At 38.5% G+C, this 26,730-nt stretch overlaps 1 protein-coding gene across 3 annotated transcripts in view; it reads left to right on the top strand.

The window, feature by feature from the left end:
• LOC130361904 (bifunctional heparan sulfate N-deacetylase/N-sulfotransferase 4-like) overlaps window positions 1-26,730 on the top strand; it is a 428,712-nt gene that overhangs the window by 181,760 nt on the left and 220,222 nt on the right. For all 3 annotated transcript variants that reach the window (XR_008891199.1, XM_056565565.1, XM_056565577.1), the window contains exons 4-5: window positions 10,920-11,074; window positions 23,570-23,755. Coding sequence is in view for 2 of the 3 variants with exons in the window: in XM_056565565.1 (XP_056421540.1) it covers window positions 10,920-11,074; window positions 23,570-23,755 (341 nt within the window). In the remaining variant the exon portion in view is untranslated. The remainder of the gene's footprint in view (window positions 1-10,919; window positions 11,075-23,569; window positions 23,756-26,730) is intronic.

The raw sequence follows: 26,730 nt of genomic DNA, 5'->3' as shown, positions 1-26,730 counted from the left end.
ACCTTTGTTAACACTTTTTTTTTACTTTTTTTTTTCAGTGTTATAGGTCCCATAGGGACCTATAACACTGCACACATTGATCTCCTATGCTGATCACTCGCGTGTATTAACATGCCTGTGATCAGCGTTATCGGCGCTTGACTGCTCCTGCCTGGATCTCAGGCACGGAGCAGTCATTCGTCGATCGGACACCGAGGAGGCAGGTAAGGGCCCTCCCGGTATCCTGCAAGCTGTTCGGGACGCCGCGATTTCACCACGACGGTCCCGAACAGCCCGACTGACTAGCTTTGACCGCCGCTTCTAAAGGGTTAATACCGCACATCGCCGCGATCGGCGTTGATGAGCGCCGGGACCGACGCGACGTGATGCGGGGTCGCAGTGCGACCCCGCTTCATATCGCGGGAGCCGGCGCAAGACATAAATATGCATCCTGCGTCGTTAAAGGGTTAAGTATCAGGAAGCCAGGGCGTACCCATACGTTAAACCCCATTTAGTAAAATGCCTATGAATTTTAAAATCATGAAACACTTTGGCATTGTTTAATATTCTTTGACACGCAAAACTTAAAAAATGAATCATCTAACCACATGGGCCAAGACATATTTTGGCATTCTTTTTTAAAAAATTCTGACCCCAAATGCTCAGAATGTAATCCATTTTTAAAGCTACACCTTTCCAACTGTAATTTGGACAAAAAAATTTGTAACATGGAACTTAAACATTTTGGCTATTGTGTCCTTTCAATCAAGTTTATTGCCCTACTTAATCACAGTGAGTTATGGACCATTACCTTAAGCCATAGTAACTGTATTAATTTCTTGTAATCTTCCTAAAGGACATACAACAAGAACTAAGACATTATTTTGCTGTTCACAGAACTGGATAGGACAACCAAGGATGTAACATTGTTTTATTGTGTAGGAAGATAAATTACAGTAACTGTGCTTTATTATTAATGAATTCTCTAAAGCGGGGATGGAACAATAAATAAACCTGCAGCATCATGGCTCCCAATGCTGTCCAGGCAAATATCAGCTTCAAGGAGGCAGTGATAAGAGATGATTTATCATGTCTGTATTTTCATCTTAAATCGAGTCATTTGAGACTTAGGTAAATTAAAATTGCTTAACAAATGTAAAATATCCTATTAATATATGCATACTGTCACGTACAATACATGCTTATCTTTAACTTCGATTGGAAGCATGTTTCTATTTTTGTAGCTGAGATTCCAAGCTTTATATTTGTTTTTTTGTAAACCATGCATTTCTATAAAGATGTAAGTGGGGGGGGGGGGGGAACTCTACAGAAAAAATAATGTAACATAAAGATGATATTGCTGTGATACAAATCACAAAACAGAGATAATGGTCTATTATGGTGGTTTTATCATGGCTTTTTAATGCACAACACAATTACATTTTGCCATTATTTTTCTAAACAAAACTTAATTATAGCCTGTGAAATATCATGTTTGAAAGGTACTGAGAAATTATATACCCAAGATTTATTACTCCATAAACTAATAGCTGTGATAATGAACTCTCTTCTTTGTGGACGCAGATACTAAATGGAAGCCATTTATTTTGTTTAGAAGGGATGCTTCCCGATTGTGTTATATTTTAAGGCCTTTTACTTTTTGCTGTTTGGAAACAGTAAAAAGACATAAAATATAAACCAATAATTCTCCACAGAACAGCCGACAAAACAATGGCATTTCAGACAATAATAAACAATACTTGAGTAAAAGAGTAATAAAATAACATTTAATAAACAGGCTCTTTCAAAATCTTTTATTACACACCCTTCCTCTACAGCATGGAGGCTTCTATACTAGGAAGGACTTATTGGTAAGTCAAGTAGGATTCAAACATGCAGCACTTGTCGATCCCTTGCCATAAATAAGAGCTTCATAAGCAGATTTTCATTTGCTGAGAGTAGAGTAGAAGAAGCCTGGCTTAAAGGGGTGTTCCAGAATCTAAGCTTTTATCCCCTATCCAGAGGATAGGGGATAAAATGTCTGATCGCGGGGGGGCCCTCCGCTGGGACCCCGTGATCTCCTGTAGCACCTGCATTGTATGCAGGGCTGCGTCTTCAGTGTCGGAAACTTCCGGGTTTCTGAGACCGGAGACTTGACGTAACGTTGTGATGTCCGTTACGCCCCCTCCCATAGACATAAGGGGAGGGGGCGTGGTGTGACATCACGGAGGGGGTGTGACGTTACATCACATCTCCAGTCTCGGAAACCCGGAAGTTTCCGATACTGGAGACGCAGCCCCGCAGACAATGCAGGTGCTGCGAGGAGATCGCAGGGGGTCCCAGTGGAGGGCCCCACATGATCAGATATTTTATCCCCTATCCTCTGGATAAAGGGATAAAAGCTTAGATCCTGAAATACCCCTTTAAGGCCATTTTACAGTTAAACTTCATGACTGTGAAACAACCATAGGCCAGGGTTTCTGCTATTTTTTATGATTATGAATATTATGGATGCATTGTGATCCATCCCAACCCCTTAGGAAGACACATTACATCTTCAGACACTCATCAAGGACCAATTTTAAAGAACTCCAGTCAAAACTAGCTTATCCCCTATCCATGTGATAGGGGATAAGTAGCTGATTGCAGGGGGTACAACTCCCTGCAATCTCTGGAATGGGACCCAGCTCTTAGTGAGGACCACATGCTGCAGACGGCATGTGTGTAATTATATTTCTATGTGTGCGCCAAAGGCGCGCGGACAGCTCATACAATCGGACGCCACAGGAACCGGATACGATCATCTCTCCCGGGTCCCTCACAGGGAACCTTGGATTGGACCCAGCCCTCAACTCTGGGACACTCATACCAGACCTCATGTCCCTCAGGGGGAATTACCATTCACCAGGATTCATCGGTCATCAGTTTACCATACACCAGATTATGCACTTCTAGCAGAACTGTCCAGACCTCTATCACCTATATCACACCACCATTGAAGAATACCTTATGTACGCACTTTCTCAAACTTATATACATGTGATTACACTAAGTGACCCTTCTCCAAGTATTCCTCTTGAATCCCTGAGGAGCTACCTGTAGGAATACAGAGTAGCGAAACGCGTTGGATTTTATGGTCTCACCCACATATACATATAAATATCTTCTACCATACTGTACGGACAACTGTCCATGTCTGACATCTGAATACTCTACCACACCTCTGGTTGATTCCCACAGGTGCTTCTACATTGTACCTAATACATGTGTGATTATTGAATAAATTATCTGTGCGCTTTATGTCCAACCCACTATCATAGGGGCTATTTTCCTGCTGTACCCATCTGATGCATCATCAGATATGCTTCCCCTTGTATCCTAGGGCCTACTAGGAGGTTCTGGTGTAGGCCCAGGTCACAAGGACAGGGGACCTACAGTATTGTAAAGCAGGATTTTAAGATAGGGACAAGATCAGTGGTCCCCATCCAATCTACTTTCTTGTAGTGTTGTTGCACCTAATTTATGTAAACATTAAATGTCTTGAACCACTCCTACTATTACTGTTATAGTGTTGTTAATAAATATTATATTGCATATGGAATATGTTGTTCTTGATTTTCTATGTATTTCCTAACATATTTCCCCTTACCCTAGATTAGTAACATCTCCACAAGTTACTTCTATGAACAGCACTAAAGAAACCCTTTGTAGATCTCTTTGACTTTGGCCTATGAAACTGAAGTAAATATTTTAAAAATTAGATCAGCTCAAACAGTTCTTTACAAGTAAATACGCATATTTATCTTCTGGGTGATCTAATATCTTTGTCTTGAAAAACGACTTTGGGTGATGTGATGTACTACTGAATAACTATAGTAGTCATTGAATGTATGTAAATGTCACTGTTGTAGATGTGCATACTTCTCAGGATAATTGTGGCCCCATTCTGAACACAGCTAAAACTTTATTGATATGCCTTTTCAGGTCAAATAAATAGGAGTGACACTAGGAAATTAAAACAGGACGTTTTTTTGTATTAGGTGTTTTTTTTTTTTTTACAATATTACTAATAGTTTAAGAAGCTTTGCTAAAAGCACCTTAACCCCTTAAGGACCAAGCATTTTTCTGTTTTTGGACTTTAGATTTTTCCTCCTTACCTTTTAAAAATCATAACCCTTTCAATTTTCCAACTAAAAAAACATATGAGGTTTTTTGTTTGTGCCACCAATTCTACTTTGTAATGACATCAGTCATTTTACCCCAAAATCTACGGCAAAATGGGGGGAAAAAAATCATTGTATAACAAAATTGAAGAAAAACGCCATTTTGTAAATTTTGGGGGCTTCCGTTTCTACACAGTAAATTTTTCGGTAAAAATAACACTTTATCTTTATTCTGTAGGTCCATAAGATTAAATTGATACCCTACTTATATAGGTTTGATTTTGTCGTACTTCTGGAAAAAATCATAACTACATGCACGAAAATTAATACATTTAAAATTCTCCTCTTCTGACCCCTGTAACTCTATATTTTTGCGTACGGGGCTTTATGAGAACTTATTTTGCACTGTGATCTGAAGTTTTTATCGGTATTATTTTAGTTTTGATCAGACTTTTTGATTGCGCACCGATGGTGCTGTGGGGGGGGGGGGGGGGGATCAACCCCTCTGGACCACCAGGGACGGGATAAGGGCACTGTTTAACACTCAAATTTTAGCAGACAGGAACACTGGTGGATGCGGATCCGCTGGACCTGTGTGGCAGATGACACGGATCGTAACAGGGAGTGGAGTCTAAGGTGCTGCTGGTTTTCACCTAATCCCACTGCAAAGCGGGATGGACTTGCTGCTGCAGGTGGCACCCAGGTCGATACCCCTTGCATGGCTCGACCACACAGGCGGCTGAGGAATTTGAGGCACAGGTAGGATACTGCAACTCTTGGTCAGGATAGCAGAAGGTCAGGGGTGGGCGGCACAGTAGCGTAGTAAGGAATGTAGCGAGTGGTCAGTAGGAAGGCGGCAAAGAGCAAGGTCAGGCCACGGAGCAAAGGGTATGATACACGGCAAAGCAATACACAGGAACGCTTTCTCATAGGCACTAGGGCAACAAAGATCCGGCAGGGAAGTGTGGGAGGTGAAGCAATTTATTAAGTAAGCACAAGTGTTACTTAATTAATGGGCACACTGGCCCTTTAAATTTCAGAGCTCTGGCGTGTGCGCGCCCTAAGGGATGCAGATACTGGCGCCGGAGAACAGAAGCTGAGAACAGTGCAGGAGGAGCATGTCAGCTATTAACACCAGCCCCCAGCTACAAGAATCAGCTGGGGGCCGGCCGGCATGACGCGGGCTTGAGTAGGGAACCTGCACCATACCCCGTTAATGGCACATGGACAAGTATACACATCCATGGTCGTTACCAGGTTAATAAAAGTCAGGGGCCAGGACCTAATTTTAGCTATCTATGAGGACATTTACAAGTATGAGAGGTATTTTGTCAAATGAATAAAAGCCTATCTAGACTGTGATAGGAGAGGTTCATGAAAATGTACTTAGTTACTTCAGTCACAAGATTAAAAATGTTGTAAATCCAGGCATTTATGCAAAAATATGCACATTAGCATTTTTCCTGCTGGGAAGGACTCTGCGTGCATTCTTTTGGAATTGTTGTTATGTGGCTTGTTATGCATATAAAATATAAACATATATTTATAAATACATCGTACTTACAGAACTAGGCAGTTTTTTTAACTTCTTATTTTTGTATTTTTAAGTTTAGAGGGAATCTGTCATCAGTGTCACCCGCACTAACCTGTTGGTATAGGCTGGTAGTGTGAGCAACTCTGATGATAATGATACTTACCTATCCCTGATTCGAGGTCTAGTTCTTCCGTTATGCTGCTTCTATGGGCGGCTGGCTTGGTGCATGGTCGGAGCTCCAGGAGCACACTGATGTCACCGCTGCTGCTACATCAAGCCCGCTTGCAGCCAGGCTGAGTGAAAAAACAGCAGTGCTGACATTAGCATGCTCCTGAAGCACCATCGATGCACTAAGCTTGCCGTCCGTAGAAGCATAACGGACGAAGAGGACCACGGATCGGGGATAGGTGAGTATCCTTATCATCAGTTCATCAGTGTCACCCACATTACACACCCGTACCAACAGATTAGAGCCTTTAACGTCGTCCCAACCCCTGAAATGTATGTCATGGATTGGATAAGGGGAATATGATGCGTATCGCAAGTTGGGTCCGCATAATTACTGGCATCAGAGATCACTCCAATGACTAACATCAGAGAATACTCCAATGTCCATCATTTAACTGGTTAAATGTCGTGATCAATTGCGATCACGTCATCTAAACACTAAATTCTGGTAATCTATGGTGTCTGGTGGTCCCATTGCCCCAACCCCCCCCCCCCCCCCACACGCAATGACAATGGCTTATGCCACAGTGTCTTGCCTGGCTCTGTAATTGTTAAAGGCTGCTTTAGGCAACCGCTAGCAATTGAGTACAGATAACATAGGTCAATGTAATGCAATAGCATTGATGGCTTATCATAGGCCCCTGGGTGGGCCAAAATCATGTTAATATGTTTTTAAATATATATATATATATATATATATATATATATATATAGACAAAGAATAAGTCAGCCAGCACTTTAGTTGATACCAAACTATTATATGGACCTGGCCTACAGGTGCACGCTACTAGGCTAGATATACAGCAACAGAAGAATGCAGCAGCACACTGCCAGCACAAGGATATAGGTGCAACATGAATATGCAGGGGGTGTGGCACCCTCTTTAGCCGTGCACCCCACCCCTCTCAGACTGGAGGTGGTTTAGTCAATGGCTGATCCAACATGTCACACAGTCAGAGGCTATATGCACAGCAGAGGTGAGTTATCATGTTAGGGTCCCATCCGATATGAGGCCACCTCCGCGTGGTGGATGGGGGGACACATTTTGATCAAAAAGTGCGCTGAGAGCCTCCATTTTTTGACCTAGAGTGCTGTTGCAACTTTCTTGTTTGTACATTATATATATATATATATATATATATATATATATATATATATATAGACAAAGAATAAGTCAGCCAGCACTTTAGTTGATACCAAACTATTATATGGACCTGGCCTACAGGTGCACGCTACTAGGCTAGATATACAGCAACAGAAGAATGCAGCAGCACACTGCCAGCACAAGGATATAGGTGCAACATGAATATGCAGTTAAAACATGGAGAGCTATACAGCTATGGTGTAATAGATGCAAATGTGAAACTATGAAATAGTGAGGCACTTAGCTTGCAAATTTGTCTCCGCCGGCGGTCAAATAGCTTGGACCGTCCCACCGCGATAAGGTAGCCTCCTGGGACGGACCCTACACTGTGAATATGCCTCTGTGTGAACAGTTCAGTAAGCATGGCAGGATCTGGAACATCCAAGCCACCTTATATACACACCTGATAGAGGTGGGTGGGGTGCAAGGCCAACATGGAGGTAGCCACTCCCCCGTATGTGCAAAACAGACAAAGAATAAGTCAGCCAGCCCTTTAGTTGATACCAAACTATTATATGGACCTGGCCTACAGGTGCACGCTACTAGGCTAGATATACAGCAACAGAAGAGTGGAGTGGAGTGGCTACCTCCATGTTGGCCTTGCACCCCACCCACCTCTATCAGGTGTGTATATAAGGTGGCTTGGATGTTCCAGATCCTGCCATGCTTACTGAACTGTTCACACAGAGGCATATTCACAGTGTAGGGTCCGTCCCAGGAGGCTACCTTATCGCGGTGGGACGGTCCAAGCTATTTGACCGCCGGCGGAGACAAATTTGCGAGCTAGGTGCCTCACTATTTCATAGTTTCACATTTGCATCTATTACACCATAGTTGTATAGCTCTCCATGTTTTAACTGCATATTCATGTTGCACCTATATCCTTGTGCTGGCAGTGTGCTGCTGCATTCTTCTGTTGCTATATATATATATATATATATATATATATATATAAAACAAATCTCTGCATAATAAAAATTTTAATCACCCCATTTATTACATTACTGAACCTGCACAGCCTTTGACTGTCTGAGAATGATGGGGGTTGTAGTTGAACAACACCTGCAAAATGCATAAGAACAGAGCCATACTTACCACCCTGGCTCCCAGCTGTAGCTCTAGCCTCTAATGACGCCATCAATAGGGGGCAGGCCAAAGCAGGCCAGGTAAGGACAGGAGCTGGTTGTGGACGTCTGCCTACTATACAGCGTTCACACAGCTAGCTATAGATGGTTGTATATACTATACAATGTATATCCCATGCTCAGCATTAGCTGTACAGGCAGAGCTCAGCCTCACTAGGAGCAGGGACCCCGTTTTGTATACATGGGCTCATTATGCGCCGATGGATACTATAGGCCTGGTAGATGTAAGTAGTGATGCTATGTATCACTACCTACCTTTTTAGACGCACTGTGGTTGGGCACTGTGCATCCCACCCACGGAGTTTACCCCAAAGGAGTTTACCCCAAATGAAACTTGGACCAAGGAAGGGCAACATTGATGGGATTCTATTAAGAGGAGAAGCCAAATGGATTTATCGTTTGAATTGTAGACACCCTCATGGTTTAAACGAGGGATTTTCTTTTTCCGCATTTATAGAGCAGTAATGATATAATCAATCTATTAGAATATCTACATCTCCTTTAGGTTCATCCTTATGAGTTCCGTAATCTGTATAGTCATAAACTTCTTTAACATTTCAAAAAGTTTATTTTCTCCTCACCGTTACAAACAACATACATGGGTATATGTGTTAAGTTAAACTTATCCCCCAATTCATAAGAGGGGTAGTGATAACACTACTCACGTTATAACATTCAAATGAGCATATAATCATGATAAGATCCCAATTAGATGCAGTGATTGCATATTTACACAGCATAGTATAGTATGGATTTTTTTGTGCATTGTGGTTAAATATAATCCACAAGTACAAATTAAATAAAGTGGTGAATAATAGAAACTATGCCATAATGCATCGTATACATTATTACCAATTCATCACAAGAGATAGAAATTCAACATGAGTGGAAATGCTATACATTATCATTTCCACTGCATTTGCCGGTTTATGGAAGCAATGATAATCTGTTAATTTGAGTATTTCTTTGATAATAGCGATTCTTATATACATATGCAACTGTATCCTAATCAGAAGATCTGATAATGGTTAATTCATTCAAAATGAACAATAAAATTGAGGGATGGTTTTTACTAATACAGTAACAACATACACTTACCGTCATATCTATACCCATGATTGCTGTAATGGAGATAAAACATGGATTATAATCAAACCATCAAGTTTCAGTATATACAAAACTCCTGGAGTCTGCGCATTAGTAGATGAAACATAGAACACAGTTTAAGTCTGCAGACACGCGTGACACATTTGATTCCGCGCAGCAACAACAATCGTAATTAAATAAAACCAAGTCCGGTGTCATGCGCAGCAACAACAATGACAGTGAAATAAAACTAAGTTCTATGTCATGCGCAGAAACAACAGTAACAGTGAAATAAAACTAAGTCCGGTGTCATGAGCGCAAGTAGCGTGGGTATAGTAACAACTTGCATATGGTTTCAATAAAGCTTGGTGACGTGCGCGTCGCACGATAGTGACGTGCATATTTACTTACCAGACGTATCACTGACACAGATCAGTGATTGGTTGGCAAAAACAATAACAAAGAACATGGGACCTCGGTGCTCTGACATGCCAGGCTAATATATTACAAATGGAGATAGGCTGACAAGCCACGGCAAGTGCTTATGACATCAGACGCCATAGTATATAAGGAACCACGGGATGCCTGCTGGCCATTAGCCACCAGCCCTTCCTGGCGAAGCTGGGGTGCCAGCGAAACGTTGGAGGCGCTGGCTAATGTTTGGGTCTTTTAATTAGCAGCCTCAACTAACTCCCTACAAGCGGATCATTATATCAAACAAATAGTGATCGCTGCTAAATTATTTCAATACTGATTGCAGTATATAGTATATCTAACAATAACCAAGGGAGCTGGTTTGAGACTGTGTTTTTAAATATATTGGTGGTGTAGATTACACCATAAGAATCACACTTTCACCTTTAAGTTGCATACCTTCAATATTTTAATAGGATAAATAAAAGCTATATTTTAATAGGAGGTACATAGTTTAAGGGTTCCCCTTAGGGGGTTTCCCCTAAAATTGTTGTGAGATACTAATGACCCTGTTACCCAATGTGGGGCATTTGTTGTGATAGGTTGCAAAATAGGCTGTTTCCACACACAGCAAAAATGCCAGAAAACCTCTGTCCTTGTCAGGAACTGTCCACAGCGTTAGAAATTCCCATATCAAGCCTCTCCTGCACTGGAAAGTTCCTGAAACAGATAGAGGTGGCAACAGAGAGCACTTTGATCAGACTGAAAAGAACTGCGCAACTTCCTCTGGAGCATAAAGCAGCTGATTGCTTACAGGATGAAGTTTTTTAAATAAAAGTTATAAATCTGTATTACTTTCTGGCACCAGTTGATTTGAAAACATTTTTTCCCACTGGAGTTCCCCTTTAAGCACAATTACATTAGAATTCAAGTAAGGTAAAAAGTGTTGTCCTCCACTGACAGTCTAAACCTTCTATTTAATCAAATTATTGATTTTCTCAGAATCTGAAATCATGCTATTTAGCAGAAAAGTTAATAATTCTTACCTTATATCTAATCTCGTGACCCAAACATACATACATTCAAGAAAAGCTGCAAAAGAGATTTTAATCTTGAAAATTACTAAATCACTGTTTTTTAGTTTGAGAAATTATAAATTGTACTTTTCTCATATATGCAGGACAGGAAAAGAAGCTATCATCTTTCTTTTTCAACTTCTACTCCAGGTACTATCAAGGAGGATGAAGGAGATGACCTTTTGTTGTCATCAGTGGATGAGTTTTGGTGGTTCCCTCATATGTGGAGTCATATGCAGCCTCATCTTTTTCATAATGAGTCCTCATTGGTGGAGCAAATGATTCTAAACAAGGAATTTGCGCAGGTAAGATCAATGCTGTAAAATAGAATAGGGGACAGAAAGATTAATTTCCAAAATATTTTGACATTTTCCCAAATACTGTACAATTCTCCAATTGCTAAACACATCATGTTGTCATTGTTAAATATTAGATTTTCTACATAGTACTTAAAAATAGTAGAAAATAAATTAATTAATTTTAAGGGAACTATGCAAATGAGAAAAACTAGCCATCGAAACATATACAGTAATAAAGGCCTTTTTTTTAGATACAAGACATTTTTTGCTTCCTAACTGGTACCACTAAGAACTTTCAGTCACTACCCCCCAATTCAATGTAGGGCTACACTGATGAAACCATTGTACTGTAAAATAGTCCTGACTTGGGGTTTAAAAATAATAGACTAAGAATGTATAAATGACTCATTCTTAGTTTACATTCATTTTAATTTACCTTATGTTTTGTAAAGTTGAGCAAACTTTTCTAAATTTTGGTTTGCTGGGCTCACCAAACTTTTGGAAAATCTTTGGTTTGTTACAAACATTCAAACATGTATATAACACTGCCATAAAGCTCTAAGGCCCTGTATAACACTGCTATGAATTAATTCAATTAATTTTTATTGGAAGATGTCTGCCAGTGTTAAAATGCACACAGAAGTATTGGAAGATGCCATGGCTTTTTCCAAGCGTTCCAAAAATGTAAGCTTTTAAGAAGTAGCAACAGGTTTTGAATATGGCTAGTAAAGACACAATGGCTTTTTTCAACCATTCCAAAAATTCTCCTTTGTGGGAGTTGCAACAGGGTTAATGCCCCCAAAATAGGGAAGCAATAGCTTTGCATGTAAAGAAGAAAAGGTGGTGGACTGTAGCTATAGTAACCAACAAACAATAGGCTATGGTGGACTGATTGTTGTTTTGGCTATCCAGTACTCATTTCTTTCCTTCAAGCATGCAAAATGCTTGTCAGTGTGCAAGAAAGAAAACATACAGCTCACCATCCTTACCAGCTTTTTCGAGGGCCCAGCTGGTTCCGCTTTCGTCCCATACTGCCAAAGCTGGTTATCATGGTCCTTGTCATCATCATCATCATCATCACTGTCACCATGTGAAGGTTCCTCATTCCCTATCGCTTTGACAGATTTCATTTCCAAATCCTCTTCCACATTCAACTTCTCTTCAATAAGAATATCCATACGGCCGCCATCCAAATTTGGTGGAGACTCATTCTGCAAGATATTCACCTAGTGGGCTGGCCATAACTACTACTCCAAGTATAGAACGTGGCACTGACTGTGCTGCACACCAACTGCATGGAGTGACCCATATTTTTTGGACAAATGATGGTGACTGTGTATGTGACACCTGGGCTAGGCACACCCCATTAAATGCCTTAATACTATGGAGTTAACAAGATGGTACGGGAACACCTGCAGAACCAAAAACTTGACCAGGTCCGAATTACTGTGCTCTACAACAAGGTGACTGGGCGAATACTGTTGTTTGATGCTTAAAGGGGTACTCCCGTGGAAAACTTTTTTTTTTTAAATCAACTGGTGCCAGAAAGTTAAACAGATTTGTAAATTACTTCTATTAAAAATCTTGATCCTTCCAGTATTTTTTAGGGGCTATATACTGCAGAGGAAATGCTTACCTTTTTAGATTTCTCTGATGTCACGACCACAGTGCTCTCTGCTGACCTCTGCTGTCCATTTTAGGAACTGTCCAGAGCAGGAGAAAATCCTCAAAGCAAACATATGCTGCTCTGGACAGTTCCTAAAATGGACAGCAGAGGTCAGCAAAGAGCACTGTGCTCGTGACATCAGAGGAATCAAAAAAGATAAGCATTTCCTCTGTAGTATACAGGCCCTAAAAAGTACTGGAGGGATTAAGATTTTTAAATAGAAGTAATTTACAAATCTGTTTAACTTTCTGGCACCAGTTGATTTAAAAAAATTTAAGAAAAAAAGGTTTTCCACGGGAGTACCCCTTTAGTGTGACAATATAAAGACATAGGCTGACATTTATAATTGTCTTTAGACAGTTTTTTTGTGTCTAGAAAAGGCACAAAAAAAAGGCACAATCAGGGTTTATTTGTACCTTTTTTGCACCTTTTGATTTACACATTTCTTCCGATTTTGAGTTGCAATCCACTGATTTTGGCAATACACATGATATGGAAGGGTCTCTCTCTCTCTCTCTCTCTCTCTCTCTCTCTCTCTCTCTCTCTCTCTTATAATTTTTTTTATTTAACTCACTCCAAAATGAAATTAAACTTTTCCACAGAATAGCTTAATGTATGCAGATAAAATATGATATAATCTAAATAATATTACTTGCACTTACAAATGAAGAGATAAAACTTCAGTTGTTTAAAACTAAAAGTCAGCTAAACGTGCATAGTGAATTCAAGCTATAATTTTAGTTCAAAGATATATATATATATATATATATGTATATATATATATATATATATATATATATATATCAGGCTATAGTTGCTATGTCTCTATCAGTTCATTATATGGGGATCTTTGCGGTTTGGATTCTCTATTAAAGGACACATACTTTCTGATTACTAATATACCTATCCTCATTTTAGTCATTCATTTCTTCTGAGCACAGATGTCTATTTCAGTCTATTTTAACAATATTAGGGCAATTTTGGAATCTTATCACATGCTGCTTTTTCTTTGTAGATTAGAAAGGTGCCATTGTGCTGAATGGATCCCACCTATTGGTGCTTTTTGTGCCCCTTTTTAATTGATGACTAGAATATGCCCTACCTAAAATGTGAATCATTCACATTTATATCAATGTAAATTCTGTATAATCCACTGAATCATTATATCTATTTAAGAGCGCACAAAGGAATCCTATTGAGCATTCGGTGCATTCATTACCTTTTAAATAACTATGTTTGAAGTATTGGGTAGGGCTCAAAAGTAATTACAGTGCTTTGCAATTTAATATCTAAAGCTGATTAGAATCCAGAACAATCCCACTTGGTTGTTCTGCATTTCAAATATGTAGTCTAAATTTGAAGGTTATAAATCCTTGAAATTACATTATGAAGCACATTGCTTAAGCCAAGAGCGCTATAAAAATACCTAATCAATTAGGTAAAATTGTATTCAGCTTTCAGAAAAAAACATTAGTCCCAGCGAGTTGTAAGCACTCTACAATGGCAGAAGAGAGCCATGATGATGTTGTTTTCCACTGCATCAGGCACCTGTTCACATGATATTCTTCTATGAAAAAAAATTCTCACATCGCATGTTTTTTTTCTTGTATATTAGAGCCATTCCAGACTGACTTCATTGTCTTCGCAGACCTTTCTTTTTGTATGTTCCCTCTTTTTTATTTATATATTTATTTATTTATAAAATAAGTAGTGATGGCATTCTTACTATAGAACTGATTACATTAGTAACAAAAATGGAGCAAGACCGTGCTTGCTTAATGTATGGGTGGAGTGCTAGTGTCGTATAGTTGAAGTGCACAAATGGATTGAAATAACATTAAGTGTTTCTATTTTAGGCCTGATTTAATGTTAAAGAAAACATGGCAGCATGCAAGAGGGACAGACTTCCTTCTACAGTGCAGATAAAAGGGTATTAAGGTGGAAGAAAGAAAGTTCTGTGGCAGCGGGGCCACATGTTGACAGAACATCTGTGGAGTATGATGTTCACAATTATGAACAGGTCAGAGGGCACCCATCATGGAGGTCATTTACGCTGCTGGCACCATACAATTAGTTTGGGTCCCTGAATTTCTTTCCACCATTACCAAGAGAGGTCATAGAAGTGGAAGAGAGAAATGATTTGGCAGGGGACAATTGTGTGGAGTGAGGTGGATGGGAAAAGCTCTGTAGGGGTAGGGGGCAAGGGAGAGGACTAGGTGGCTGGGTCTCTGTGAAGAGATTTTGTGGGTGAACATAAAGTTATATAGGCTTTGTGAAAGAGCTAAGAAGATATAAGTTATCACTAGCTCTAGGAGGATGGGTAAGAAGAAAGAAAGGGGTATAAGTTCTGTGGGGATAACAGAAAGTAGGGGGCACAGATTGACATGGGCTCTGTAGTATAAGAAGTAAAGCATAAGAGGCAAAAGGTTGGCATAGAGTGATTGGGGCTCTGTAGGGGGAGAGGACATAGTTAACACAAGACCTTGAAGTATACATGTGAGAATTTGTGCTAATTCAGCCAAAAGAGCATTTGTAAATTCAGGGACTAGTGTTGGATCACAGGACTCAAAAGAAACATAATCCCATCAATGTGCTGTTACAGGACTTTAAACAGGTAGCTTGTACATAAAAATATTTAATATAGTTGATTTAAAACATTTCACAAAGAGGAGAATGGCAAATTGACACAACAGTGATGTAAAAGACTTACTGCAAATTTATGCAAATATTTCACTATAATTGTTACTAGCAAGAGTGGCACAATCAGTTATTTTGTTTAGGGGACATTACTTCTTCACATGGGTAATATGCAGTACATGTTGAATAAATGTGTATCTTTATTAAACTGAATGATCATTTAAAACCTGTGTGTTGCGTTCAATTATGTTTTCTTTGAATTTTAATAAAACTAATTGTCATGACAATTGGGTAGGGAGAGTGAGCCCTAAGCTGTCTCTAAAAACACTCTCCCTGCCTACTTGCCCATGCACCCTAATCGGCGAATTGAAAACTTGGAGCTGGACCCTTCCTGTGCTGAAGTGCAATGGGCATAAAGGTACACAAATTAATACAGTAAATAGTCGGAGACAGGTAAGAAACAAAACAGGAAAACAACCAAAAAAAACAGATAAACCAGGCATGATATAAATATACAAACAGGGAAGTATATAGCGTACTAATATACAGTTCAGAAACCGGAATCAAGATAAACAGCAGATATGAATAAATGAACAAGACCAGATATGAAATAAGTATACAGCAAAACCAGGAGATACAGGGGATGAACAGATGAACTTAATGACCAACACTAAACAGGTCAGGGAACATAGAACACAGTTCACACTGGACACAGAACACTCAACAAAAACAGATACTAGTTCAAAGGACACAAACAAAGAACAATCTAGACTCCCTCCCCACTCCAAACATGGAGGGACACCAATACCAAAGCCAATAGACTCCTAGCCTGCGGGCAAACTCCACTGTGTGATGAGGAAACTGGCCTAGAAGAAAAAATAAATATGATACATGGAGCACTAGACTGAGAACTAGATTAGTCTGAACAGACTCCAGAAAAAACTTCAAAACCAAACTCCATAACATGGAGGAATTCGGGTCAGGACTCTAAACGGGAATACTAAATACAGAGCATGGGTACAAGAACAAGACTCACAGTGTGAACACAGACTAAGATAACAAGGACCAAGCAGGCTAAAATCTATATCATAACAGGAATCAAACCATAGTTAAAACTCAGATATTAACAGAAAGACTAAAACAGTCAGTCAGAGTGAGAACTAATCAACAGCCCAGAGTTCCAGCTTTTAAAACCACACCCAGGCCGAGAGCATTAACTATTCCCTAGCCAGTGAGAATAGCACAGAAAACTGCCCAGACACAAAGCCAGTGTCTGAACAGACTCCAACACAGAAACATACAAAAACAGACATTACACTAATTAGATTATCTGAAACAATTATACAAGAACATATTTTTTTTCTGTATAGAATAGTGGAGTAGTCTGCACCATTGTGTCTTACAAAGTAAGCATGTTGAATTGGATTTTTCTTTTTGTAAATTGTCAATAAGAAACATATTTTGCCATATGGCATACAGTAGTGTATACATTTTTTTAATGTAAACACAATGGCAGTGTGAACCCAACCTTTTTCTAGGACATACAGCAGTTGATAAGTACTTGAATGCTTGATTTTTGTTTAACTTTTTGGCACCAGTTTTTGAAACAGTACTTTTTCCTGGGAATACCCTTTCGAATATGTTATTTTAACCAAACATTGATCATATACCTAAGAATGTAGGGATATTTGTCAGTGATTTTACTGACCTAAGAATAATTTAGTAAAATGTTTTAAACAATGTTTGAAATAAGGCTGTTTGCTATATGTAATATATTGGAAAAAAAATAGATATGAGTTATGTAGCTTTAAAATACAACCCTTACTCATTACTAATTCTGCATTTTGCAAAATTAAAGCTCTCTTCCAGCTATGTTTTTAATAAAAAAAAATTGGGCTTTAGATGTTGAATAAACAAAACAAAATTGCTGTGTTTACATGTGCTGTGTGAACATGTAAAGCACCATATTTAGTTAGATAACAGTAAACAATAAACTTTATATCAACTCAAAGAATGTAGTGGTGAATGATGAGTGGATTTTTATGACCACAATAAGCTTTATACACATGCCTATAAGGCAGACATATTGACATACATATAGTTGCACTTTCATATATATATATATATATATATATATATATATATATATATATATATATATATATATATATAATTTATTATTAATAAAGGGTTGAAAATCAATAGGGACAGAAGTGTATTTCTTCTTTACATTAATGCTGGAGGAAGGAATAACATCCTTGGCAAGTTCTATAAAACAAAGAGTTTAAGTACAAGAGTCCAATAATATATAAATCAATATCTAGATGTTTAGTTTGAAAGTCTTGTCCTTTACAGGTCAACACATGGATAACTAGAGAAAACATTCACCTGCCAGTCTTCTACAATACCTTTTTTGAACAATTGCAGGTAGTGTCTGCAAGTAACTCAGCCATTATATACACACATGGTCAAGGTCTATGTTCATAGGATTTTAAATGATTTGCTAATTCCTTTCCTATTTCAAGTTGCATAAGGCTGGGTAATTGTTTATATATCAGTATGCTCACAGCAGGGCTAGTTTACTAAAGTTTTATTCAGACTGATTTTGGTGCAAGTGACTCTCCTGGATAAGGCAATATGTTGTAACATCTCTAGGTCTTTCAGGGAGATATAGCATGCAAGCTGATTATCTCTAGCCCCAACATCTGGTGATCAGACCAACCACTGGTACAACACATCAGTCCAAAGTATTAAAAGCAAAACAAAAAAACTCTGCAAACCCTGTGATAAAAGGCAATTTATCAGCACTCTGCACCACTTGCTCACCTTCTTCTCTTTACTTAAGCTTAGGAACTGTGATATGCAAGACAGCCCTACAGAGATTATAAATTAGGAAAATATCTATTTTTTATAACCAAATTAAATGCAATATATACTTGCATATATATGTACTACCACTCATCTGCTGTCTCAATGTTGGTCCCCACTGCAAGCATTTCCTTGTGCTAGTGTCAGTTCAAGGAACTTTCTGCTAATCCAATAAATGGCAGAGGTAGGGCAACACTGCAACCACTAATTGGCTAAGTTGGTCCTTGTGCCAACACAGATACATGAAAGTGCTTGCAGCATTACCCAATCCTAAGAAGGAGGTAAAAGTAGCAGCAGACCCAGGTGAATGTGTTCCTGCTGTTTAGCTGAATATTTTTTGTTATCTATACTCTCAAGTGCTATACTTGATACCATGTGTTCCCATCACAGTTATGATCTTCTTTTTTGCTTACCTTTAAAGGAAATCTGTCAGTAGTATCACCCGCACTAAAACCTGTTACACAGGCTTGTAGTGCAGGTGATACTGATAAAAATGGTACTCACATTGTGTAGATTTGCCAAGCTGTTCTGCCACAAATTGCATTTTATATATATATATATATATATATATATATATATATATATGCTAATGAGGGCCTTGGGGCATGGGTGGAGCTCCGATCTGAGCTTTGGCCACCCTGGCGTCATCTTCGATGGAATGATGATACTATCACAACTCTGCTTGTGTAAAGTCACATGCAAACTGTCAGAAAGCAACAAGCTAAATCATTTATACATTTAAATATTCACTTCTAGAAAAACACATAGCAAAATTGGATGCTTGTACAGTTACATTACAAGAAATCAAATCTGGTCCAAAGGATATTCTAATTAGGTGACGTAGGGACACTTGGTACAGGGACCTGGTTCTGTTCCTGGTACACCCTATTCCACTACACCCTATACCTAGGTAGAGTTATCACCCTAAAAAGGGTGACCCTGCTATGGAAACTTAACCTAGGGTCCCTGTTAAAAGCTAAGGCACTGTGGTGAGCCCTACCTCACACAGTTGCTTAAAAATAAACCAGTCAGATTGTGCAGGTAATACAGAACACAATATAAAAGGCCAAACCATACAAAAAAAAAGAATCTTGCCCACAGTTCGAAATATACCTTCACTGCAGATATTTAAATCTCAAAAACAGATAAACAGGTCTCAACATGTTTCCCCCTAAAGATAAAGATAGGGTTCATCAGGAGACCAATATTAATGAAAGTAACCCCAGTAAAGCAGAAGATCAAATACCAATAGGGAATACTGCTTTGCTTAAATGTACTAAAATATACACTTATCTGGTTGTTGTCTGGCTGCAAACAGATGAGACAAAAAATCCTGAGACAGTGGGGGCAAAGATAGCAGCAGATGTAGTTGAAACAGATATATTTTGGCCATGCCCTTTAATATTATACGGTTATACATTATATCCTCCCAGTAGTATCATAGCCTACGATAATGATGGCAGGTCATCTCAGTAATAACATATTGGATACTTAAGACTGAATCAAATAGCAGTATCTGGTTATGTTTTGCAAATATTGTAAGATATTTGTTTACTTCTCTTGTCCACTAAGTCATCCAGCAACACTGACATATGACTTTCAAGCAAGAAGAATTGAGAGTAATTGAGGTGGCAGGAGATAAAAGCCTGTGGTGATATTGAGTTATAATAAGTAAAAGCTCCCATTGAAACATTGACTTACATAACTCTTATGATAATTTATTGCCCCAAGCACAAAAGATACATATGCTTGCAATGTAACTCCCAATGTATGAATGTCGAATAGAAATTAATAGAAAAGTATACAGTGCAGGAATGTATCTAATTGATCACACACAAGAAATTGAGTACAAATTTAGCAATAATTGTAAGAGAGAAGGTAATATTTTATGCCAAAATAGTTCAGTGCCATATGGCAACTTTCAGTATATGTGTTCTTTCTTCTTTCATAACCTCTTTAAAAGGAATCAATACTTTTATCTTTAGGACATAAAACCTGCGGCCCCTATAATTTCACATTTTTGTACTGATGCATCCCGCTATGCTCAGTTAAACAAGAGTCACTAACGATAGTATAATAAAATCCGAATAAAAGAGGATCATGTTGCAGTTTTACAGCCTCAATTTTCTAAGGTGTTAAATTCACTCAAGTGTTATTCTCAAACAATATTTAAATGTACAAAACAGCCTGGAAAATGACAGGTTTAAAATGAAGGTCAGTATATCCTTTCTCGTCCGCTTGTATTGTTCAGGTTAGAGGAAAATACTATGGATTTTTTCTTAATCTGTTTATGTTTTTTGGTGAGGGCAAGATACTTCTTTTAAGGGATGCAATATAGAAAAAAAGAAACCGAAAAGGAAGCACAACTATCTACCGTTACTCCTATAGGGAGAATAAAAGTACAACAGCAAACAAAATTTTTGTATCAATATATCAGAATAATACTTATTACAATCAACCTATTGTGTACTCCTACACAAATATCATGGCAGAAAAAGAGAATGGAGACACTTGTAATGTAAAAATTATATAACTTTATTAAATATACATTAAAAATGTGTTAATTTAAAATCACAAATAGGGAGAAGCATCCACAAAGTGGAGAGACAAAGGCATTGCTCACAGACAGATCCACATTTATAAGTTATATAAGGAAAAGTAACATGGTGCATAGTCACACATGTGTGCATTAACAGCACATATATAGGCACAACAATGCTCTAATTATCATACAGTACAATGCACACAGTGAAGACAATAGGCATACCAAACTGTAACATCCAGTTCCTAACAGGGTCTGCTGGAGCAACGCCACCCCAATGCACGTTTCGGCGAGTCCTTCGTCCTGGGGGTGGCGTTAACTCAGCAAGCAATCCTATTTAAGGTGGTGTCCACCAATCAGAATTTGCCATAAAATTACCTTTAGAGGAATCACCTGTCTGTCTGCTATAGTCGGCGCATAGAGTGCAGCCTCGGCCGGGCGATGCCACTTCCGGAATCTGCGTCACACGCCGAATCACATGACCGCACCATGTGATTCGGCGTGTGACGCAGATTCCGGAAGTGGTGTCGCCCGGCCGAGGCTGCACTCTATGCGCCGACTATAGCAGACAGACAGGTGATTCCTCGAAAGGTAATTTTATGGCAAATTCTGATTGGTGGACACCACCTTATGCTACATGTATCTGTCTGTGAGCAACGCCTTTGTCTCTCCACTTTGTGGATGCTTCTCCCTATTTGTGATTTTAAATTAACTAATTTTTTATGTATATTTAATAAAGTTATATAATTTTTACATTACAAGTGTCTCCATTCTCTTTTTCTGCCATGAGACTCCTTTAGGGAGAGTATTCTGTGGTGCAATAGGGTATGCTCACCTTTATGTGTTGTACTATGAACGCAACACCATCATGCGCTTGAAGCCAGACAATGTGGCTAAAGTAAATGGAGTGCAGCTGGCATCAAGTCCTGTCTTTCTAACGGTCGAGAAATGTAGAAGTGAAAATGCTGTGGACACAGCTTTAAAGGTGATGCTTGCAGGCGCTCTTCCAGTCAGGAGTTAACAAAATTAACTGAAAATGGGCCAATAAAATAAAAAGATTTATTTGTATGTATGAATGGACAATGTGTTTCAAGGGACCTGATCTCCTCTTCCTCAGGTCCACTGATCAGTGGACCTGAGGAAGAGGGGGTCCTGCCCCTTTAAACGCATTGTCCATTCATACATTCAAATAAACCTTTTCATTTTATCGGTCCATTTTCGGTTAATTTTGTTAACTCCTGACTGGAAGAGCGCCTGCAAGCATCACCTTTCAAGCTGTGTCGAAAAAAGACAATGCTTACTAACCCCAGGTCCTGCTGCAGCTCTTGTTCAGCTCCAATCGGTCCCTGCCACTCAACTCATCTGCTTGCTTTTGCTATGAAAGCTTGGAGTAAGAGTTGTCAACCAATCACTGGCCAGAGCAGTCAGTGTCTTATCAGGGGCAATGATTGTTTGAGCCAGCAGGTCCTGCTTCAATCTCCCCCTTAAGGATTGGGCAGAAGAGATGAGCAGCGGGGGGATGAAACAGAGCTGAACAGGAGCTGTAGCAAAATCAGTGGGGGAATAAGGGGTAGGTAAGTATATATATATATATATATATATATATATATATATATTTTTTTTTTTTTTTTATGGACTACCCCATTTAAAGAAATTTTAATTCCAAACTCCGCTGAAATAATGATCATGTTAATCTTTCAGTGTTGTCTCCTCAGAAATGCATTGCTATGTTTAGAGACAACACATGTCCAAGCAGTTCTAGTGCTGGTACCTGCTGTACATAGAATGTTTACCCAGAATTTCTCCGGGCGGATATTCTTTAGTGCAAACCTGGCCTTAGTCTTTACCCCTGTTCTGATTCTATCACCTTCGACTGCTTGATATCTCCAAAATAAAAAAAATAAAAAAACTCTTTGTAAAGCTTTCTGCTGCAACATTAGGATTTACTCATTGGAACCATAAAGTAAAATCATCATTAACTACACAATACTTTAAAAAGGTCAATTACATAGTTTATATAGAACTCTAAGCCTGGGAAATAGGTATCATACTCTATGATGTGGACTAAATTCCATGAAAATTTTATATTTTTGACAAAGATCACTATTCAGCAACTTGTTACATACTGGAGACATGGGGGAGATTTATCAAAACCTGCGGAGAGGCAAAGTAGCCCAGTTGCCCATAGCAACCAATCCGATCACTGGTTTCATTTTTCACAGGCCTTGTTAGTAATGAAAGAAGCACTCTGATTGGTTGCTATGGGCCACTGGGCAACTTTGCCTCTCCACAGGTTTTGATTAATCTCCCATATGGGGTTTTGAAGCCAAAATTAATTTGGCACTGGCATGACTAGGGTGCAGAGCCTAAGGGATCCCTCCTAAGGATGAGGCAAATGATATCCAGAAACCAGGTCCCAATTGGGAAAAAGGATGCCCCAACATTTTGTATAGTTGTCCACACGGTGGCACATTTAAGCCATGCCCCTTTGCCCAAACCCACTTTCCACTAAAACATGTCTTTCTGTCGAGAATGGACACAAACAATAATTTTTTTTGATTTGTTTAAGTATCTGTCTAATAATATGTGTGCCAGATTTTGCTTTGCACAAAAACACTTTTATTTATGTCCCCATTGTTTGTTACAAAGCTGCTTTCATTTATTTGTACTTTTAGATGTTAATGTAGATGTACATTTTAATGCATAGAAGCCTTTTCAGAAAAGTTGAAAGTGTCAAAACGTGATTTGTGTGTTGAAATCTAAATCAGAATGTATCCTTTTGCTTTAGGAGCATGGCATTCCAACCGACATGGGTTATGCAGTGGCTCCACATCACTCAGGTGTCTATCCAGTACATGTGCAGCTATATGAAGCCTGGAAAAGGGTATGGGGCATCAAAGTGACCAGCACTGAAGAATATCCCCACCTGAAACCTGCACGATACAGAAGGGGCTTTATACACAATGACATAATGGTAATTCTATTTTACAACAGAACCTTTGCTTACATTTTACAATGAAACTGTTATTTGTTTGTTAATACATTTAGTATATTACTTAATCAGTGTCTGTTGTAAATAATATATTTCATTCTTACATTTTTTTTTACATTTATACAAGTGGTCTTCTGCTCTGTCTAACTAGAATGTATTGTATGAAGGGAAGGACCATTTAAATTCCATTGGTATTATTGTAGTTGTAAAAAAAAAAACACTGGACTACCTGATCCTTTAGTTATGTGAGCAGCAGTGGATACAAAGTACTGTACAAATCACTGTTCATTGTATATTTGCCATGCCGGACATTATTGGAAATGTAAAGTGAGCGATGATGCATATAATAGTGTATGCATCAGCAACATAAGAAGCACCATAATGCCACATCTGTACAATGCAAAGATTTGTACCTCTTCAAGTTTCATACCCACTCCTTAAGCTATTTTTACAACATTTTTTGTGGTGTCTAACAGGGGTATATGATGGGAGACTCTACAATGAATACATTAGCCGTATAAACTATATAAATGGACTTCTACATAAAAAATAAAAAAAAATTATGCTACATGGTATACTTTTTTGTACTAGATACTGTACAACAGTGCAGCAGTCTGCACTATTCCATACAACAGAAAAATGTAAACCCCAATAGGCACCACCCTATAGACCCCAAAATTACACTTTGCTGATCTATGTAGAGTGACTAGGGTCTATGGATATGTTGGAGAATTCCTAATTGATATGGCAAACTGACACCACAAATGTGATATAAAATAGGCTTAGTTTTGCTTTACAACTTTTACTTTATATCATAGCATACTTGAATAGGTTTTTGTATACGGTAAAAATAAAAGTACTGCAACAGAAATAGAGATAAAAAGTGGCAACCTAAAGCAGGAATAAAATACAGTGTTTTTTGAAAAGCTGCAGAATTTGATTCAGTTTTTTTAGAAAAAGCCAGTGGTGGAATTAACATAAAGAACTATAAGGCCCTTTTCACACCACAAACATTTGCTATATGCATTTGGAGTACTATGTCTATGTCTAAAATCATAAAAATGTGGCAAGAAAACATAACAAAAAACTACCACACGTATATAAAAAGGTTCTGCATGTGAAACAAGTCTTAGGGTATTTTAAAAAAATGCATGTATTTTTTATTGATACTATAATATTTATATATATATATATATATATATATATATATATATATATACATACAGGGTGGGCCATTTATATGGATACACCTTAATAAAATGGGAATGGTTGGGGATATTAACTTCTTGTTTGTGGCACATTAGTATAGGGGGGAAACTTTTCAAGATGGGTGGTGACCATGGCGGCCAGTTTGAAGTCAGCCATTTTGAATCCAGCTATTGTTTTTTCAATAGGAAGAGGGTCATGTGACACATCAAACTTATTGGGAATTTCACAAGAAAAACAGTGATGTGTTTGGTTTGGTAACTTTATTCTTTCATGAGTTATTTACAAGTTTCTGACCACTTATAAAATGTGTTCATTGTGTTGGATTGTTAATCCAACCCTCTTCTCCCACTCTTCACACACTGATAGCAGAGCCGCAGGAGAAATGCTAGCACAGGCTTCCAGTATCCGTAGTTTCAGGTGCTGCACATCTCGTATCTTCACAGCATAGACAATTGCCTTCAGATGACCCCAAAGATAAAAGTCTAAGGGGGTCAGATCGGTAGACCTTGGGGGCCATTCAACTTGCCCACAATGACCAATCCACTTTCCAGGAAACTGTTCATCTAGGAATGCTCGGACCTGACACCCATAATATGGTGGTGCACCATCTTGCTGGAAAATCTCAGGGAACGTGCCAGCTTCAGTGCATAAAGAGGGAAACACATCATCATGTAGCAATTTTGCATATCCAGTGGCCTTGAGGTTTCCATTGATGAAGAATGGCCCCACTATCTTTGTACCCCATATACCACACCATACCATCAATTTTTGTGTTCCAACTGTCTTGGAGGGATCTATCCAATGTGGGTTAGTGTCAGACCAATAGCGGTGGTTTTGTTTGTTAACTTCACCATTCACGTAAAAGTTTGCCTCATCAGTGAACAAGATCTTCTGCGCAAACTGAGGGTCCTGTTCCAATTTTTGTTTTGCCCATTCTGCAGCACCTGAAAATAGGATAATGGAAGCCTGTGCTAGCATTTCTCCTGTGGTTTTGCTATCAGTGTGTGAAGAGTGGGAGAAGAGGGTTGCATTGACAATCCAACACAATGGGCAGCACATTGAACACATTTTATAAGTGGACAGAAACTTGTAAATAACTCATGAAAGAAAATAGTTACGTTAAAATCAATCACATCATTGTTTTTCTTCTGAAATTCCCAATAAGTTTGATGTTTCACATAATCCTCTTCCTATTGAAAAAACTAAAGTTGGATTCAAGATGGCCGACTTCAAAATGGCTACCATGGTTACCACCCATCTTGAAAAGTTTCTCCCCTCACATATACTAATGTGCCACAAACAGGAAGTTAATATCACCAACCATTCACAATTTATTAAGGTGTATCCATATAAATGGCCCACCCTGTGTGTGTGTATATATATATATATATATATATATATATATATATATATATATATTATATAAGTTTATATTATATTATTGTGAAAACATGGTTATGTTTTGCATCCTAATAAGGAAGTTTACAAACATACCATTGAAAATCATTTTTTCCATAATTTTTGAAGTCAAGATTACTATCCTTTTATTGCTTTTCATAAAAAAATTTCCTAATTATTTAACCCCCTAACGACAATGGACGTAAATGTACGTCAAGGTGCGGTGGTACTTAACGCACCATGACGTACATTTACGTCATGAACATGACCGTGAGCATATGCACCGGAGCGGTGAACGGTGTAAACGTAAAAAGAAAAAAAAGTCCAAAATTGCTGCTTTTTTGTCACAT

The sequence above is a fragment of the Hyla sarda genome, chromosome 1 (assembly GCF_029499605.1).
Source record: "Hyla sarda isolate aHylSar1 chromosome 1, aHylSar1.hap1, whole genome shotgun sequence".
Classification (NCBI taxonomy): Eukaryota; Metazoa; Chordata; class Amphibia; order Anura; family Hylidae; genus Hyla; species Hyla sarda.
The sequence above is the reverse complement of the archived record's forward strand: the minus strand, read 5'-3'. Positions and strand labels throughout refer to the sequence as shown.